Source organism: Telopea speciosissima, chromosome 11 (genome assembly GCF_018873765.1).
Source record: "Telopea speciosissima isolate NSW1024214 ecotype Mountain lineage chromosome 11, Tspe_v1, whole genome shotgun sequence".
Classification (NCBI taxonomy): domain Eukaryota; kingdom Viridiplantae; phylum Streptophyta; class Magnoliopsida; order Proteales; family Proteaceae; genus Telopea; species Telopea speciosissima.
The window spans coordinates 17392898-17411505 of NC_057926.1; the positions used below are offsets into that span (position 1 = coordinate 17392898).

At 41.1% G+C, this 18608-nt stretch overlaps 1 protein-coding gene across 1 annotated transcript in view; it reads right to left on the reverse strand.

The window, feature by feature from the left end:
• Positions 1-18608, reverse strand: part of LOC122644653 — a 62481-nt gene that overhangs the window by 14481 nt on the left and 29392 nt on the right. The window contains exons 6-7 of the mRNA XM_043838040.1: positions 13514-13585; positions 11598-11732 (exon numbers count right to left, since the gene is read on the reverse strand). Coding sequence (XP_043693975.1) covers positions 11598-11732; positions 13514-13585 — 207 coding nt within the window. The remainder of the gene's footprint in view (positions 1-11597; positions 11733-13513; positions 13586-18608) is intronic.

Consider the following 18608-nt stretch of genomic DNA (forward strand, 5'->3'; position numbering starts at 1 on the left):
ATGGATCTTAGCCCTCCACCAGGCTCTATCAAAGGTCATACTTGGTACAAGACCTAGACTATGCATGCCCTTCCTCACCCCCTCTCCTATGGTCATTTTAAGCCCGCCCCTAGCTCTTTTAGCTCCTTCAATTGGAATCAAATCACTCCTCCTTACTGGGGCGTCCATAGGACTCGGTTGAGTATGACCATACCATCTTAAAGGATTCTCTTAGAGCTTGTCATTGATCGGGGAAACTTCCAAGTCTGCTCTAATACGTTCATCCGTACTCTCCTTGTTTTTCCACACATCCATCTTAACATCCTCATCTCTGCTACATATAGCTTATCAATATGGCATTTCTTAACTGCCCAACATTCCGCCCCATACATCATAGCCGGTCGGACAACAGTCCTATAGAACTTTCCCTTAAGCTTTAAAGGGATACATCGATCACACAGCACTTCAGACGCACCTCTCCACTTCAATTCTTTGAGAAATGTCATCCTCTATGTCACCTTCTTTATTTATGATTGACCCCAGATATTGAAAATAGTCACATTGCGGTATTTCACTTTCCTCAATTCGCACCATATCAGTGTCCATCATAGTGTGACTAAAATTACACATCATATACTCCGTCTTCGTTCTACTAATCTTAAAGCCTTTTGTTTCCAAGGTTGACCTCCAAAGCTCTAACTTAGAACTAATCCCTTCTTTTGTCTCATCTACCAAAATGATATCATCGGCGAAGAGCATACACCACAGGACCTCATCTTGAATGTTCATGGTTAGATCGTCCATGATAAGCACAAAAAGATAAGGGTTTAAGGCGGATCCCTGATGTGACCCAATCGTAATTGGGAATTCCTTGCCCTGGCCTCCCACAATTCTCACACTAGTCACCATGCCCTCGTACATATCTTTAATTACATCCACATATTCACTCGACACCCCTCTCCTAAACTAGAACATGCCGAATTAAATCTCTAGGGACTCGGTCATAGGCTTTTTCCAGGTCAATAAAGACAATATGGAGATCCTTCTTACTATCTCTATACCTTTCTATGAGTCTCCTCAATAAGAAAATAGCTTCCGTCGTGGGTCTACCTAACACAAAGCCAAATTGGTTCACCAAGATATGAGTCTCTCTTCTCAAACGGGCTTCAATAACCTTCTCCAAAAGTTTTATCGTGTGACTCATAAACTTTATGCTTCTATAGTTATGGAAGCATTAGATATCACCTTTATTTTTGTAAATCGGAACTACAAATATTTCTCCTCCATTCATCTGGCATCTTCCTTGTGCTCATAATCCTGTTAAACAGATTGGTTAACCAATAAATCCCACAACCTTCAAGGGTTTTCCACACTTCTATTGGAATCTGTTAGAAGCCCTGTAAAACTGAATGCTTAAGTGATCAATATGGATCACCAAGCCCCTTTATTTATATTCAAAGAGTTACAATACTCCTACTAGAAATAGGAAAGCTACCCTTGCCAATTCAGATTAGGAATACCTAAATAAGAATCGGCTAAGGGAGAATAAACATAAAAAAAGACAAGTATACCCCTATCGGGTAGAACTACTTATTCTAACACTCCCCCTCAAGTTGGAGCACACATATCAAACATGCCCAACTTGACAAGAATAGGATGAAAAACTTTTCCACTTAATCCCTTAGTGAACACATCAGCTAGTTGGTCAGCAGACTACACAAAAGGAACACAGACCAACCCTTCTTCCAACTTCTCTTAGATGAAGTGCCTATCAACCTTCACATACTTGGTACAATCATGTCGAACAGGATTGTGAGCAATGCTAATGGCAGCCTTGTTGTCACGATACAACATCATGGGAAGACGGACAGGAGCACCAAGATCTTGCAATAAGCCTTTGAGCCATAGCAATTCATAAATACCCTGTGCCATAACACAAAATTCTGCTTCGGCACTGGACCTTGCCACTACGTACTGCTTTTTACTACGCCATGTAACAAGGTTTCCACCAACGAATGAGCAATAGCCAGAGATGGACTTCCTATCAGAGGATCCAGCCAATCAGCATCAGTATATGCTTCAACACGAAGATGGCCATTCGGAAATAGAAGGATTCCTTTTCCCAGGGTTGACTTCAAGTACAGGAGAATTCGAAAAACAGCATCCATGTGAGAAGAATGAGGATCATGCATGAACTGACTTACCATACTCACAGTGACAGCTATATCTGGTCGTGTATGAGATAGATAAATAAGCTTACCGACCAATCTCTGATAAGGACCTTTGTCAACAGGTTCACCCTCTTTTTCTTTAAGCCGTGTAGTAGCTTCCATAGGTGTATCAGAAGGATGACACCCTAGCATTCTAGTCTCAGTCAACAAATCTAGGATGTACTTCCTTTGAGAAAGCAAGATGCCGTTAGAATATTGAGAAACTTCTATCCCTAGAAAGTACTTTAGGTTTCCTAGATCTTTTATTTCAAATTCTTGGCCAAGGAAAGTCTTCAACTTGCTGATCTCATTATTATCATTCCCGATGACCACAATGTCATCCACATAGACTATGAGAATGGTTATATTTTCACCATTCCTTTTTATAAACAGGGTATGATCAGCATTACTCTACTTATAACCCACAGAAACCATAGCCTTGTGAAACCGTCCAAACCATGCACGGGGTGACTGCTTCAGCCCATATAGAGCACGTTTCAATTTACACACTTTGCCGCTGGTATTATCAGATGAGAAACCTAGTGAAATATCCATATATACTTCCTTTTCAAGCTCTCCATGGAGGAAGGCATTCTTCACATCTAACAGCAATTCCCATCCCAGATTGACAACACAAGATAGTAGTACTTTGACGGTGTTTAAGCAACCAGTGCAAAGGTTTCCTAATAGTCGATCCCATAAGTCTGAGTAAATCCCTTTGCCACCAATCATGTATTGTATCGATCCACAGTGCCATCTACCTTCTGTTTCACCACAAACACCCATTTACATCCAACTGGTTTCTTTCCTGGAGGAAGAACCACAAGCTCCCACGTATCATTTCTTTGTAAAGCTTTCATTTCTTCCGTCATTACTGTCTTCCACTTTCCATCTGTAAAAGTTTCCTGCCAGTTTTGGGGAATACAGACAGAAGAAAGAGAAGAGACAAACGTACGAAAGGATGGAGAAAGGGAATTATAAGAGACAACATGAGAAATAGGATACTGAGTACAAGCCCGAATACCTTTGCGATGAGCAATAGGTAAGTCAGGAGAAGAAGGAGAAGAAATGTTACCTGGAGAATGATCTGGTTCCAAGGCCGGCAACTAGATTGGTACTGGTGCTATAGTGGATGGGAGCTGCATGTTTTTGGAATGTCCCCTGTGGATTGTTGGACTGGAGTCAACTCCCCCTAAATGGGATTTTCATCAATAGGATTTTCAGCATTATCTAAGTTCTCCCCCTGGGGAAAATCCTCTCTGTCTTCAATAGGAGGGAGGGGAGGAGCAGAAGGGTCAAGAGGAGTGGGGTCAATATTCGGCTGGTTTTCTACAGGAAGCTCAACCAACACATCTTCACTAAAATTCTCCCCCTGAAGAGGTGTAGATGGATAATAAGAGAGAGCTTCATTAAAGACAACATACATGCAGACCAAGGTACGACGGGTGGGGGGTGGTAACATTTATAATCCTTTTGGGATGGAGAATATCCCAGGAAAATACAACGAAAGCCGGGGTTCAAGTTTGCCGGAGGATTCAGTATCCCTAGCATAACAGACACAACCAAAAACTTTAGGGGGAACGACAAAGGAGGAAGAGCACTGTAATAAAGTAGCAGGGGTTTGTGAGTCAAGAACTCAGGTAGGCAGTCTATTAATGAGATAGGCTGCAGTAAGGACAGCATCTCCCCAATATTGGGAAGGAACAGAATGGGCAAACATAATAGCCCGAGCCACCTCAAGGATGTGGCGGTTTTTTCTTTTAGCCACACCATTTTGGGCTGGGGTATCAACACAACTGGTCTGATGAAGGATTCCATGGGTAGCAAGATAGTGTTGGAACCGACCATCTATATATTCCTTTCCATTGTCACTCCTCAATATCTTGAGAGTGGCAGTGTATTAGGTCTGAACCATCTTACGAAAATTTTGAAAACAGGAGAAGACATCACTTTTGTTATGCATTAAATAAACCCATGTACTCCTAAAATAACAATCAATAAAAGAAACAAACCAACGATGGCCTTTGAGGGAAGGTTTTCAGCTAGGTCCCCAAACATCAGAATGAACAAGATTAAAAGGAGAGCTTCTGTTATTAGAAATAGAATAAGTGGAATGATGTTGTTTGGCCAAAACACAGGCCTCACAAAAAAATCGTCCTTATTACATTGTTTAACTAATGCTATATATAAAAAAGATAAGAGTTCCTAAAGGGGGATGACCTACTCTTTTATGCCATTGTTGAAGTTCAGAAGATACTAATGAGCTTTGATGAATAGGAGAAGGAAGAGGTGGTGGTGAAGTAGGACTCCCATTATCAAGTAAGTACAATCCACCATGCATCTTACCACATCCAATCGTCGCCCGCGTTGCCAGATCCTGAAAAAACACAGTGTGAAGGGAAAAAAGTTACTTTGCAATTTAAATCACGGGTAAGACTACTGATGGATAGAAGATTAGTGCTAAATTTAGGGATATGTAAAACGGAGGATAAGGTTAGAGAAGGAGTGCAACTGATTGATCCTTTCCCAGAGACAGAAGAGAGAGAACCATCAGCCACTCGGACTTTATCTTTACCAGAAGTAGGAGAATAACGATGATATAGGCTGGAGGATCCAGTCATATGATCAATAGCACCAGAGTCTATGATCCAGGGAGAAGAGACTACCAATGCACAATGACCAACAAATGAAATACCTGAATGGGCAAAATTTAAACCTAGAGTGGTGGAAGAACTGGCAGGAGTCGATGTAGTAGGAGTGGAAGCATGTAACATACACCAGAAAGCCTGAAGTTCCTCCTTGGATAGTCTAGTGCCAGTGGTAGGAGTTGTAGTGACAGCCTCAGTATGATTGGCTTTGTTTTTCGATTTCCCACGAACAACACGCTTAGCTTCAAAGTCAGCTGGTTTACCATGCACCTTCCAACATGTGGCCTTAGTGTGCCATAACTTACCACAATGTTCACATTTGATGGCTGCCTTTTCAGATTGAGAAGTTTCAGCAATAGGAGGATTTGACGTAGTCCAAGTGTTTAGAGCTGACTGATCTAGAGGTGTAGTATGGAGCATAGTTGCACGGCGCCGATCTTCAATGTGGACTAAATGCATAGGACTGTTCCAGAGTAGAGAAAGGATCCTTGCTGAGAATCTGAATTCTAATCGGATCATATTCAACATTAAGGCCAGCCAAAAAATCATAAACCCTAATTTTGTCAACATGTTTCTTGTATGCAATAATATCAGTAGTAGTAGTGGGCTGATAGTCAGAGTAATGGTCAAGTTCTTGCCAGCACTTTCGGAGTTCAGCATAGTATTGAGAGACTGTCAATTCATTCTGTTTGGTATCATGAATTTTTTTTCGTAATTCATATACCAGAGCATCATTCCCAACCTGGGAATAGGTATCCTTTGCAACCTTCCATATCTGGGCAGCAGTGTCTAGGAGAAGATAACCCAGTGCAATGGAAGAATGCATTGAATGTATAAGGTATGACATTACCATAGAGTCTTGAGATAACCATCGAGCCTGGGCAGGTCCTTCTTCAACAGGTTTGGGAAGGCTACCTGTAAGGTGTCCTGTGTAGCCACGGCCAACAATGGTCAGGTAGGTAGACCTTGACCACATCAAGTAATTAGTCCCATCTAGTTTAGTGGGAGAAGCAAAAGGAAGGTACTCAGGTCGAGCAGATCCATCTGAGTCAGCAAAAGTCAGATCAGACATGATGTCCAGAGTGTAAAACAGACGGGTTTTGAAATTCCCAAAAATTTAGCCGTCAGAAAAGGCCCAAATTTGGATCGAAATCCCCTCTGGTAGTGAACAAAAAGTCTGCAAAAAATCAGCCACTTCTGATGAGAATAAAAAACCCTAGCTGGGTAGTTGTCAAAATCGAGCAGAGAACTGGGCTTGAATTTCCAGAAATTCCAGCCGTCAGACTAGGCTGAAACTGAGGTCAAGTTTTCCCTCTTGTAGTACAGAACAAGTCCTCAAAATATGAGCTGATTCTGATGAGCCAATAAGAAGCCCTAATTTCAGCAAATTGGGCCAAAAAACTGTTTGGAGAGAAATTGCAGAGCTGAATCTGTCTTTGACTTGATCCAATGCAGCAGTCTTCAAACAGGAAGGGGTGTGTACCAGGAATAGCAAGAACCAATCCAGAAAAAAACAGAAATCGATCTTCAGCTTTTGAGGGAAGAACACGATCTCCAATGGTGGAGGGATTCTGCCGACAGTAGGTCACACCAGTAATCTTCAGTCTTCAATGAGGTCAAGTTGAGGGCAGCATCTAAATCTCCATTAGATCACCTCATAGGTGCTGTCCTGAGTGAAAGAGAGGAGCCGAGAGTGGTGGAGAAGGGAGAAACCAGAAACCATGGGAGGGGGGAAGAAAAAAAACAGAAAAAAACTTTGAGAACTCCTTCCTAGATCAGATTTAGCTCTGATACCATGTTAGAAGCCCTGTAGAACTGAATGCTTGAGTGATCAATATGGATCACCAAGCCCCTTTATTTATATTCAAAGAGTTACAATACTCCTACTAGAAATAGGAAAGCTACCCCTACCGATTCAGATTAGGAATACCTACTAAATAAGAATCGGCTAAGGGAGAATAAACATTCAAAAGGATAAGTATACCCCTATCGGGTAGAACTACTTATTCTAACAGAATCTCATCTGGGCCTGGAGTCTTGCCTGTTTTCATCTTTCTCAAGGCTTCTTTAACTTCCGCCACGCTAAGCTTTCTTACATATCTATGACGTGTGCTGTCTTGCTGAATAATGTAGTCGTCCGGGCCGTTTCTACTTGATCTATCTCCATATTTTAATGGTACAAGCTACAACTTCTGGAGGATTAAAATGGGGGCTTATTTGAAGTCACTTGGGTATGCTGTATGACTAGCTAGGAAGAATGGATACACTTCCCTAACCACAGAGATTGTACTTGAAGCTGAGATGAAAAAGGCTGAAAATGATGCAAGCTTTAAATGCACTCCACAATTCCTTATCTTCAAATGAGTTTGCAAGGGTTGCAGGTTGTGTTACTTCTAAGGAGATATGGGACAAACTTCAAAGTGTGCATGAGGGTGATGACTGGATAAAGGAAGCAAAGCTACAGCACTACAAGGCTCAGTTTGAAGGCTTGATGATGACTGAGGAGGAAACAATAGATGGTTTCAGGAACAAGGGGAAGGAAATCATTAATTCCATCAGAGGTCTAGGTGAGCAGATGAAAGATGTAGTAGTGGTGAAGAAAGTACTCTGGTCCTTGCTAGAAATGTACAATGCCAAGGTCCCTACTATTGAGGAGTCTAAAGATTTAAATGACCAGTAGAGAAAGCTCCCCTTTTCTGACATAAGGGTATTTTACTGCATGATGAGGATTCTACGGCAGTGAATACAATTGTCAACACAAGAACAGAAGCCAACCTCATCTCCGCAGACCTAGTTCAAACAATTAACCTCCCGCGGAAGCAACTTGGCAAGAAAGTTTATTTTCGAGCTTTTGGGCCTAATGCTAAAGAAGAGGCCAATGAAATTGTACAAGATCATTTACAGTTTGGGCCCTTTCACTACCAGGTGCCTTGCCTAGTCAACCCCTTAGCGTATTGTGACATTCTCGTAGGATGACTTTGGCAACGAAAGGTTGGTATTCTCTATCATGTAAACAGAACATCATTAAGTGGAATAAGGAGGACGACTATATCTGATGTTGCCTCACACATTGATAGATATACCTCAACAGTGACAATTCTCTCCTCTTGTTATTCGTCAAACTATTCCCCAGTTATGGTATGGAGTTCCCCGGGATACGTGCCACCTCAGCATCCAGATCACTATGCGATTACACTCCCCTGGCTTGACTGGCTTGACCCAGTCTGGAATCCCATACCAAGAAAAACTAGGTCAAAACCTATAGCTTTTAGCCCACTAGGAATGTTTAGATTTTTTTCTTTAATTGTTTAGCAATCATGGAGTTAAGAGTTTGTTTCAAACTCCTCTTCTTGTCTAGAGTACAAATAGGACTTTGCTTTCACAAGTTGTATATGTAATTAAGGATCGATATTGAGTTTAGAGTTGAATAAATTTTTATTCTACTTTATGTGGTTGCTGTGAGAGCGTGATACCAAGTCTGATCGGTGGCTTCTCTTTCCCCAATCTGTGTCTCGTCTACTGATCTGTTGTTTATCAGGTTGAATTCCTCCCTCAATCTTTTATCTCATTCTTCCTATTGATTCTTGTTCTTCTTCATATTGGGTCTTTATTTCTATTTTGTTTTTCCTTATCTGTTAAACGACAATGCTGGTCTGAGAAGAGTTCGTCGCAACTCCATCAATAAAAATCAGAACAAGCTATGATTGTGGGTATTAGTTCACCACCTTAGGGTGACCTAATGCCTCAGTTTTCTTGATGCAGTACAAGGCCAGCATAGGAAGAGAAAAGGACCAAAAGGGCCAGCCCAATCACAACCTACTTAGGCCCAATGACTTAAGTTATAACCAGCCCACATAGGCCATCGACTTTAAGTTATAAAGAGACCCATACTAGTGTACATATGTTGGTAAAGAGACCCATACTAGTGTACATATGTTGGTAATACTTAAGTCCATCTTTAAGCCCTATTCTGCCTCCTGAGTAGCCACCAACCAACAGCTTTGAAGGAGATATTGTGGCAGATTTTGTGGGCCCATGTTGCTGCCACATATGAAGCATATTTAATTAGCAATATAGGAGTTTCTATTTGATGTGAAGCATATTTAGTTAGTTACTATTTTGTCATACTTTCTATTTCTATGTGCTAGTTTTAGTTGCTAAGCCATTAGCAATATACGAGTCTCTATTTTATGTGAAGCATATTTAGTTAGTTATTATTTTGTCATACTTTCTATTTCTTTGTGCTAGTTTTGGTTGGTAAGCCATTAGCAACATTGGAGTTTGTATTTGATGTTATGGCAACTAGATCTTATAGGAAGTTTCTATTTTCAAGTTGTGAGCTATTTAGTAACAATCACTTCCTATTTTTGTAACCCATACTTCTAATTTTATAAATACAATAGGAGGGTTACTACAGCCCACGATTTTGGCAACTAACCTATTGAGTCTCTTCAACGGAGCAGCACCCTTGTGGTGAATCAAGTGCAGGGACAACCAAGGTGGTGAAACCTTGGAATGGTGGACAGTGAAGCCAAGCCATATCCTAACTTTTCTCTGCATAGTCCTTGTTGCCATGGGAGCGCTTTCACAGTTGTAAACACTTTTGTTTGAAGACTGAGAAGTACTACAACTTGCAGATTGTTTGAAGACTGAGTACTAGAGTTTGCGGCATAGTGCTCTTCCAGTTTTGGTTTCTATTCTTGGTCTATTGTTCCGGCATCCCATCGGCTCTTAAGTTGGGTTTGATCTCTCACTCCATATTCTCCTTCATGCCCTTCCATTCTTCTTTTGTTATTTTATTATTATTCACTCACTCTTCTGCAGATTTTTTTTCTTCAGTTCTCAGCATAGTTGTCATGGCGTCTTGGCACTGGAGGTCTGTGCATATCGACCTACGCCATGGCGTCCTGTCTCTCTTTCCCTCTTCGATTTCTTCTTCCTGCCTCTCTTTCCTTCTTCGATTTCTTCTTCTTTAATTTTTTGTTTCTTCCCCAACCTTAGACCCACTCCCTGCTTCCCAAAATCTCCTATTTTAGCCTTGGTTTAGTAACCTACAACTAAGACATCCACCAGATCTGATTTCAGATCTCACCATTCGGTTGCCAGTAGAATTTTAGGGCTATCTCTCGTTGGAATCGGCAGACCTTGTGGTGTGATTTTGTTCCAGAAATTGCAGGGAGAATCGTCTTCATAAGGAGTTTCCTCTCTGGAACTACTCCAGTTCACCGCCTCTCTGCCTCTCTTTCTATCGTGTTATTGCAAGGTTGAAGAAGACATTAAGTCTTTAAAATTGCAAGTAAGGACAACTTATATTATTTATATAAAACCCCTTATATTCTCTATTGCTATTCTGTTTAACCCATTCAGTTTTCTCTTTAACTCCATTAAATTACAGTTCTGCCACTCCTTTACAACTTCAGATTAATTACAATTCTGGTCGACATGATCGCCATGGCTGGCAACGTGTCGATATATCGATCAGACACCCCTCCACTGACTTGGATTTCCATGACGCTGTGACAACTATGGTTCTCAGTTAAATGTTACCATTCTAACCTATTCTGGTTGCAGAGTTTGGGTCCATATTCCTACCAGTCCAGCCATTGGATGGGTTTCCCCTTTGGATATTGTTTTCTCCTTCATCCATACTATCTTCTACCATAATTTAGGAGGAATCTGTACAAAACAGTTTGTGAATTATTGCTTTTCTTGTGAGTTACTAAATTATGGTATTTCTTAAGTTTCTATTTTCTGTTCACACTTGTTTCTCCTAAACTAACCATCAGTTTGCCTTGATATTTAAGACACATAATCCACCTATTAGGACCTCCATTCGACCTTAGTTTGAACCCCTTCGGTTGGGTGGATTGAGAGATAATCCTGTGAATTTTCTGCCTAATGTTCTAAGTTTCGGTTCACTGCAGTTCTGGTTTTCTAATGGGTTTTCTAGTGTTAACCTCGTCCCAAAACTCATCCTCTCTTAAGTTACAATTCAGCAACTGCAGCTGGCAGCTAGAGTACCGCCAAGTTCAATTTCAACAATTAAATATTATTTTATTAATTGTTATTCTGGGTGATTATCGGTTAGAATACGCAGGAATTTGAGTTTGCAACCCTCAGGTCGTTTGGACTTCAATTGAAAGAGTTATTCCATCTGCAATCCGGCCACCATTGGCGTTTTCATAGTGAGGTTGAAGATGAATTAGATTCTGGAAATTACATGAGAGCTTTTGTTAAATTTACACAAAAGCAATACCTGCTTGAATTTTATTCTGTTTCATCCCCAGTCTTCTTTTAAAACTCCAGTTTAGTCCTTTCCTTAAATTTTATTTTCCAGTTGGCCCCATTCGGCCATTTCTGTTCAACCCTACCAAAAGGGTCCAAACTATTTCAAAATTTACAGAATTGCCACTGCTTTTTATAGTTGGAATTTATTCACTTTGGTGGGCCCAAAGTTACCTACACCAGGGCTTTGGAACCCTAATTTGCATTACCTAGCAACAGACTTATATAATAAATAGCTCACATTCTTTGGCGATTTGGCCTGCCACTTTAATAATCTTTTTCTTCATCTTCTTCCTCCAAACCCCAATGAAGACTTGTAAACAAGAAATGAAAGACATGAACTAAAAAGTAAAGAAATTCCAGCAAGAAAAAGGAAAATGAAGGGGTGAACGGAGCAGGGGTTTAATTCCTTGCACAAGTCTCCCATCTCGATGAGTTTAATTTTCTTAGGTAATTACAAGTGAAAACTCCTTACCCATGATGGACTGAGCAAACTAGGGGTTCCGCAGTCAGAATCATCATCGGAGGTTTCCTTCGTACTGTCATTTGTCAGGGCTGGATTCCCTGTTGCTGAGCCGTCCGAGACTAGTAGAAGAAGCCTTTCACTACCCTGAAAGATCATTTTGAGAAAAATATACTAATGACCTCATTCCGTTCAATAGCATAAAGAGGAACCCAACAACCACCCATTCAAAACAACACAAGAATTTGTTTTTTTTTTTGTTTTTTTTTTTTTTTTTTTTTTTTGAAAAAAAAAAAAAGATAGAGAGAGAGGAGAAGGTTTTTTTTAATTACAGTAACTATTCCGATGCCACCTGCCTCTGGTTCAAGTTCAGTTTACAACTCAACTTTTAAAAAGAGCCCAAACATTAGAGACAGGCTTCTATTTTCAGTTCTCTTATTTCTAGAAGCATAAAAACAGTTGTCATCCCTTTTTCTATAATTTGTTTTTATAGGAGAATTTAAATAGATTTGATTCAATAAGGAGCCTTTTTATGAAGTAGATGTACATTCTAACAAGGGCTATTTTTATAAAATAATCCATGTGCACTTAAGGTTTTCTTTTGGTCCAAGTACATCGGCCTATTATTCTGATAATATAAATGGCAAAAGCCAAAAATGATCAATATTATTATTGGGTACAGAATGAAAAAGTGTCCCACAAAAAAGGGCCTTAAAGTTTGGGTTTAGACTGGCAGAAACTCACAGATACAAGGTTTTAGGGTTCTGGGATCTACCCATAAATTAGGCTAAATTTTAATTGGAAAACTGAGATTAGTAAAATTCCAACCCCCCCCCCCCCCCAAAAAAAAAAAAAGAAAAAAAAAAATTCAGCCTGGTATCTGAATATAAATGGAATGAAATTTCTTCAACCACATAAATGTTTTATATGAAAACCACAATGAAGGTAATTGGACTCATGAGTCTCACAAAAGAAGTTGCAAGTTCTTCTGAAATAAGCTTGCTTGTTAACTCAGAAACATCATTTCATCTCCATTATATTTTAAAACAAGTTTGTTTGAATGTCCTACTTTGATTGAAATACCGATCATAGACTGATATCAGTCTAGTCAAATTCCGATAACATTCTCAAATCACCATACATCGACATGAACTTGGGCTCACTGGAAAGATATATAACTTTTCAAATGACACCCATATTAAACTACACCTTTCAACCCTTAAAACATACATGTGAAAGATTGATGGGGCTACAACTTGCATTTTTAGAAACAGCAAGTACTAGCTAAATAAACTTAAATGGGCTATAAGAAAACATCAATTAAAGACCACACCCATTGAATTATAGTAGCAACCAAATCAAATTCCAATCTAATTACTAATTCTCTTGCATTCAGAATCTAATGGGGTACCAAAGACAAGCACAACGACAGCAAATAAAGAGAGCTATGGGGCTTTCAGTAATACATATGGAAACCCAATATCCATACAAATAACGCCCATGTTTAGGTCCAACATTAAGTGCACAAAAACCACATCCAGACCTAAGTGGACAACATTGGGGCTCTTTGGAAGAACAAGGAAAACCATCTCTCAAAAGCACACTGAAGATCTACACCAAACTAAAAAGGGTCTACGAGCATATGCGAATAAAAGTTACTAAACCAGATGCACACTGCATGACCGCATGTAGATTGAAAAGAGGGAATATGCTGCCTGCGAACAACCAGCTCTTAAATCAATTTAAGAAAACAACTACTACTACTTGAGCAACCTGCACAACAATGCAGCCTCTTTACTTGGATGACTCTTATAACAGGATCTTCAGTTCAGCATCAACATGGGGGCCAAGATGCAATGATGACAGACATCAAGATAAAACATAAAAAAAAATCTACGACTACTTGCAACATCACATTGTTCACACACCTTGAGAGCTCTCCAGTTAGAATATGTGCGGAATAAGACCCAAAAGAATGGGATGTTAGGTAATGGCAGAACCTACGTAAGATACAAAACAAGAAAAGCAAGTAAGAATGGTAAAACATAAGAAAGAAAACCATCATTTCAGATTGTTAGATATGGGCCAGAATACCGTGGGGGGTATTCTGGACTTTTTTCCTCTTTATTTATTTAGTTGTTTGTATGTGGTTTAGTCCCACATTGCTCATGTACATATGTTTATTCTTTTATTACTCTTATAAATAAAGGAGTGCTTGGGGTGACTCAAATCATCCAAGCCTTTCCCTAATTTTAAATCTCTCTACATGGTATCAGAGCTGATTTCAAATTAGGGACCAACCCCATCGATTTTTTTTTCTCCTTCTTCTCTCCTCCATCGTTTTTCCCTTCTTCCCCTCCTTGTTTCTCCTTGGTTCTCCCTTTTTCCTAAGGGCAGTACTACAAGAGGTGGTCGTATGACCTAGTTGCTGCCCCTCCCAACCTCTTTTCAGTTTTTTATGACTTAATTACTGCTCGATAGCTGCTGGACCCTCCCTGCCGCATTGAAGTCTTCAAGGTTTTTTCTGGAGATCAGCCCCTACCATTATTAAAGGCTGTTCTTCACTTACTGAGGCTTCTTCAGCACCTTTTCCAGCACCTATTCAGCATCTCTTCTCCTTCATTGAAGACCTCCACTCCCAATCGATCTCCATCTTCAGGGTTTTTTCCAAAACCCTGACAATTGTCGACTTTGGGTGTGGGGCTGCTTGTTGCTGCTGCACTTTGGTTCTTCTTCTGCCAGGCTGATTCTATAATTACCAGGAGACACTCGGCTGCAATTTTTGGGCTTCTACAATCCAGTTTTGAAGACCTCTCTGAGATCGATACACACTTACAGGGTTTTTTCAAAACCCTGACATCTATCGATCTTGGGGCTGCTGCTGCCCATTGGACCTAAGTTTCTACAGGTTGTTTTCTTCATTATAAAGCACCAATCGACTTCAGTTGCAGCCTTTTATCTGCAGTTCTGTGCCTCACTTGTCCCTTTATCGATTTCCACAATTCAGGGTTTTCTTCAAAACCCAGACAATATCGATATAGAGGTCTCCTTGTGCTGCTGGTTCTGTTTTTTGGAGAGGTGATTCTTTTATTTTGAAGTTTATATTGGACTTATTTGCTGCCAAGTATGGGTGATTCGATCAATTCTTCAGCTACTTCAGATCAGTCACTCAATGATGGTCACAAGACAAAGTACCACAACTTCCCACCAAATCCTATTAAACTTGATGGCTCGAATTATCTTCTCTGGTCCAGATCTGCCTCGTTTGCCATTGCAGGCCGTGGTCTCACCAGTCATATTAATGGCACTTGTGTTATGCCTACTGAACAAGGGCCTGCTCAGGAAAAGTGGCTTGCCAATAATGGTGTTTTGATGTCTTATCTGATAGGCTCTATGACTTCTGATCTACAGCATAACTTTCTTCTTCTGGACACTGCCTCCCAGATTTGGGCCACCTGCAAGGAAACATATGGGCAGCTTGGCAATGATGCCCAAGTATATGAACTCCGGAAGAAGGTCCTTCACACCACTCAGAGTGAACTTTCAGTGTCCAAATACTATGCTACTCTCCGTAGTCTGTGGCAACAGTTTGACCATTTCTCAGACTTTCACCCTACTTTAGTGGCTGATATTGCTTCCTATAAGAAGCACGTGGACAAGATCAGAGTATATGATTTTTTGGCTGGTTTGAATGTGGAGTATGATCAGATCCGTGTTCAAGTGTTGGACCATAAGCCGTTTCCCACACATGAACAATCATATGCATTGGTGTCTTCTGAGGAGAACCGGAGGGCTGCTATGTTGCACTCTCCTATTACAGACAGATCAACTCTTAAGGCTGCTGCCCCGGCCACTTCTGCTCCTAGTGGCAGTGCTGCTCTTGGTGATTCTGCTACAGCGACTGTTGTTTGTGAGCACTGTCACAAACCCTATCACACCAAAGAGAAGTGCTAGAAACTTCATGGGAAACCAGCTGATTTTGAAGCTAAAAGGGCTGCCAAGAACAAGAATAAGCCAAAGACCAAGGCCCATCGGGATCGAGATCCGCATCGCAGCCCTCGCATCGACCCTGGTCTATCCCAGGATGATCTCGTGCACTCCTACGTATGCTAAGGTCTTCCGCTGCTGCTGCCTCTACTACATCAGCTACTGCCAATTCATTTGCTCCTTCAAGTTCACACTGTGCCCGGTCAGGTATTCCATTCGGAGGTCATTGTGCTTCTGTAGCTTCCCATCCTTGGATCATAGATTCTGGAGCTACAAATCATATGACCGGTTCCTCTAGTTTATTTCACAGATATTCTCCCACTTCTGGGAAAGACAAGGTCAAAGTGGCTGATGGTTATCTTTCTTCCATATCTGGAAAGGGAATCATCAACTGCACTTCCTCTCTTCCTTTGACTTCTGTTTTGCACATTCCTAATTTTACTACTAACCTTCTTTCCATTAGTAGTATTACTCGTGATCTTAACTGCAAAGTCACTTTTTTTCCTTCTCATTGTGTGTTTCAGGATCTGGAGTCTTGGAAGATGATTGGATTGGGTAAAGTGCACGATGGGCTGTATATGCTTGATGACGGTTGCTTCTCTCCACCACCATTACATTCTCCGCCACACCAGAACTCCATGGTCTCTTCTGAACTCTACTAGTGGCACTCTAGGTTAGGTCACCCCCCTTTAGGAATTTTAGCTCATTTATTTCCTAGTTTGGTCACCTTTCGTACTAGGGATGACTTTTTTTGTGAGGCTTGTGTTCTGGCCAAACAAACACTTTCAAATTATCCCATTTCAAATAAAATGAGTTCTTTTTGTTTTAATTTGGTGCATTCTGATGTTTGGGGCCCCAGTCGTAAACCATCTATTTCTGGCCATCGTTGATTTGTCTCTTTCATTGATTGTCATTCTAGGCATACTTGGGTATATCTTCTCCACACAAAAAATCAAGTTTTTTCATGTTTTCAACATTTTCATAAAATGGTCCAAACTCAGTTCCAGGCTACTCTCAAAGTATTGAGAAGTGATAATGGAACAGAGTATACAGAATCCCAATTTCAAAATTATTTAGCTGATCATGGCATCCTTCATCAAACTAGTTGTGTTGATACCCCTGCCCAGAATGGTGTGGGGGTGTGGCCGAAAGGAAAAATAGCCACTCGATAGAGATGGCCAAGGCTTTGATGTTTGCGAGGAATGTCCCATCTCAATATTGGGGGGATGCGGTTCTCACTGCGGCCTATCTCATCAATAGGTTACCTTCTAGGGTTCTTGACTCTCGCAGCCCCTCTGATATTTTAATTGGGAATTCCTCCTTTATTGTGCCTCCCAAGGTGTTTGGTTGTGTCTGTTATGCTAGGGATACTCGATCTCCTGGCAAACTTGAATCTCGGGGCCTCTGTTGTATTTTCTTGGGTTATTCTATGACCCAGAAAGGTTATAAGTGTTACCATCCCCCTTCCCACCGTACCATGGTTAGTATGGATGTTATTTTCCATGAGTCCCTTTCTTACTATTCTTCGCCACATCTTCAGGGTGAGAGTTCTAGTGAAGATGTGCCTCTTGAGATTCCTCTACCGGAGGTTCCTCAGGCTGCTGTCCAGCCTTCTTTACCACCACCCACGGCTGCTGCCCAGCCTACTTTGAATGGTCTGGCCATTCCTCCCTCACCTAATGGGAATCCTTTACAGGGGGAGACCACAGAAAATAGTGTTATTAATGTTCCTATCCAGGGGGAGCTGACTCCGGTCCAGAGAACTATTGGTGAATTTCAGAAGAGAATTGACAACTCCAACATAATCACCTATACAAGGGACAGATCCAACAGAGGGCAGCTGCAATCCACTTTAACACCAGTACCCATCCAATTGCCGGCTCCAGACCCGGATCTTTCATCTCTTGGTAACCCCTCTTCTTCTGACCTACCTATTGCTCATCGCAAAGGTACTAGGACTTGCACTTTACATCCCATATCTCGCTTTGTTTCTTATAGCTCTCTTTCTCCGTCTTTTCGTGCTTTTGTATCTTCTCTTTCTTCTTTCTCTGTTCCTAAAAATTGGCAGGAAGCATATACAGATGGAAAGTGGAAGGCTGCAATGTTGGAAGAAATGAGAGCACCACACAAAAATAATACGTGGGATCTTGTGGCTCTTCCTCCAAGGAAAAAACCAGTGGGATATAAATGGGTCTTTGTGGTCAAACAGAAGGCTGATGGTTCAGTGGATCGGTATAAGGCATGTCTGGTTGCAAAGGGGTTCACTCAGACTTATGGAGTTGACTATCAAGAGACCTTTGCACCAGTGGCAAAACTCAACACTATCAGGGTGTTATTATCTTGTGCTGTAAATCTTGGGTGGGATCTTCAGCAGTTAGATGTAAAGAATGCCTTCCTCCATGGGGAGCTTGAGGAGGAGGTATATATGGACATTCCACCAGGCTTCTCTGATGACAGGACTAAGGGCAGGGTCTGTAAGCTGAAACGTGCTCTCTTTGGGCTAAAGCAGTCACCTAGAGCCTGGTTTGGCAGATTTCATAGGGCTATGATTTCAACAAGTTATAAGCAGAGCAATGCTGATCACACTTTGTTCATCAGACGAGTTGGTGACAAGGTTACTTTTCTCATAGTCTATGTGGATGATATCGTGGTGACTGGTAATGATGGTGCTGCTATCAGGGATTTGAAGCTTCTCCTTGGCCATGAGTTTGAGGTCAAAGATCTAGGCTCTCTCAAATATTTTCTAGGGATAGAAGTTGCTCGCTCTTCAAAGGGCATCTTTCTTTCTCAAAGAAAATATGTCCTTGATCTATTAACTGAAACAGGGCTGCTAGGTTGTCATCCTTCAGATACTCCTATGGATGCTACTACAAAACTTAAGCAGAAAGAGGGTGAACCTGTTGACAAGGGTGGTTATCAGCGGTTAGTGGGCAAACTAATCTACCTTTCCCACACAAGACCTGACATAGCAGTTGCTATAAGTATGGTGAGCCAGTTCATGCATGATCCCTATTCCTCTCATATGGATGCAGTCCG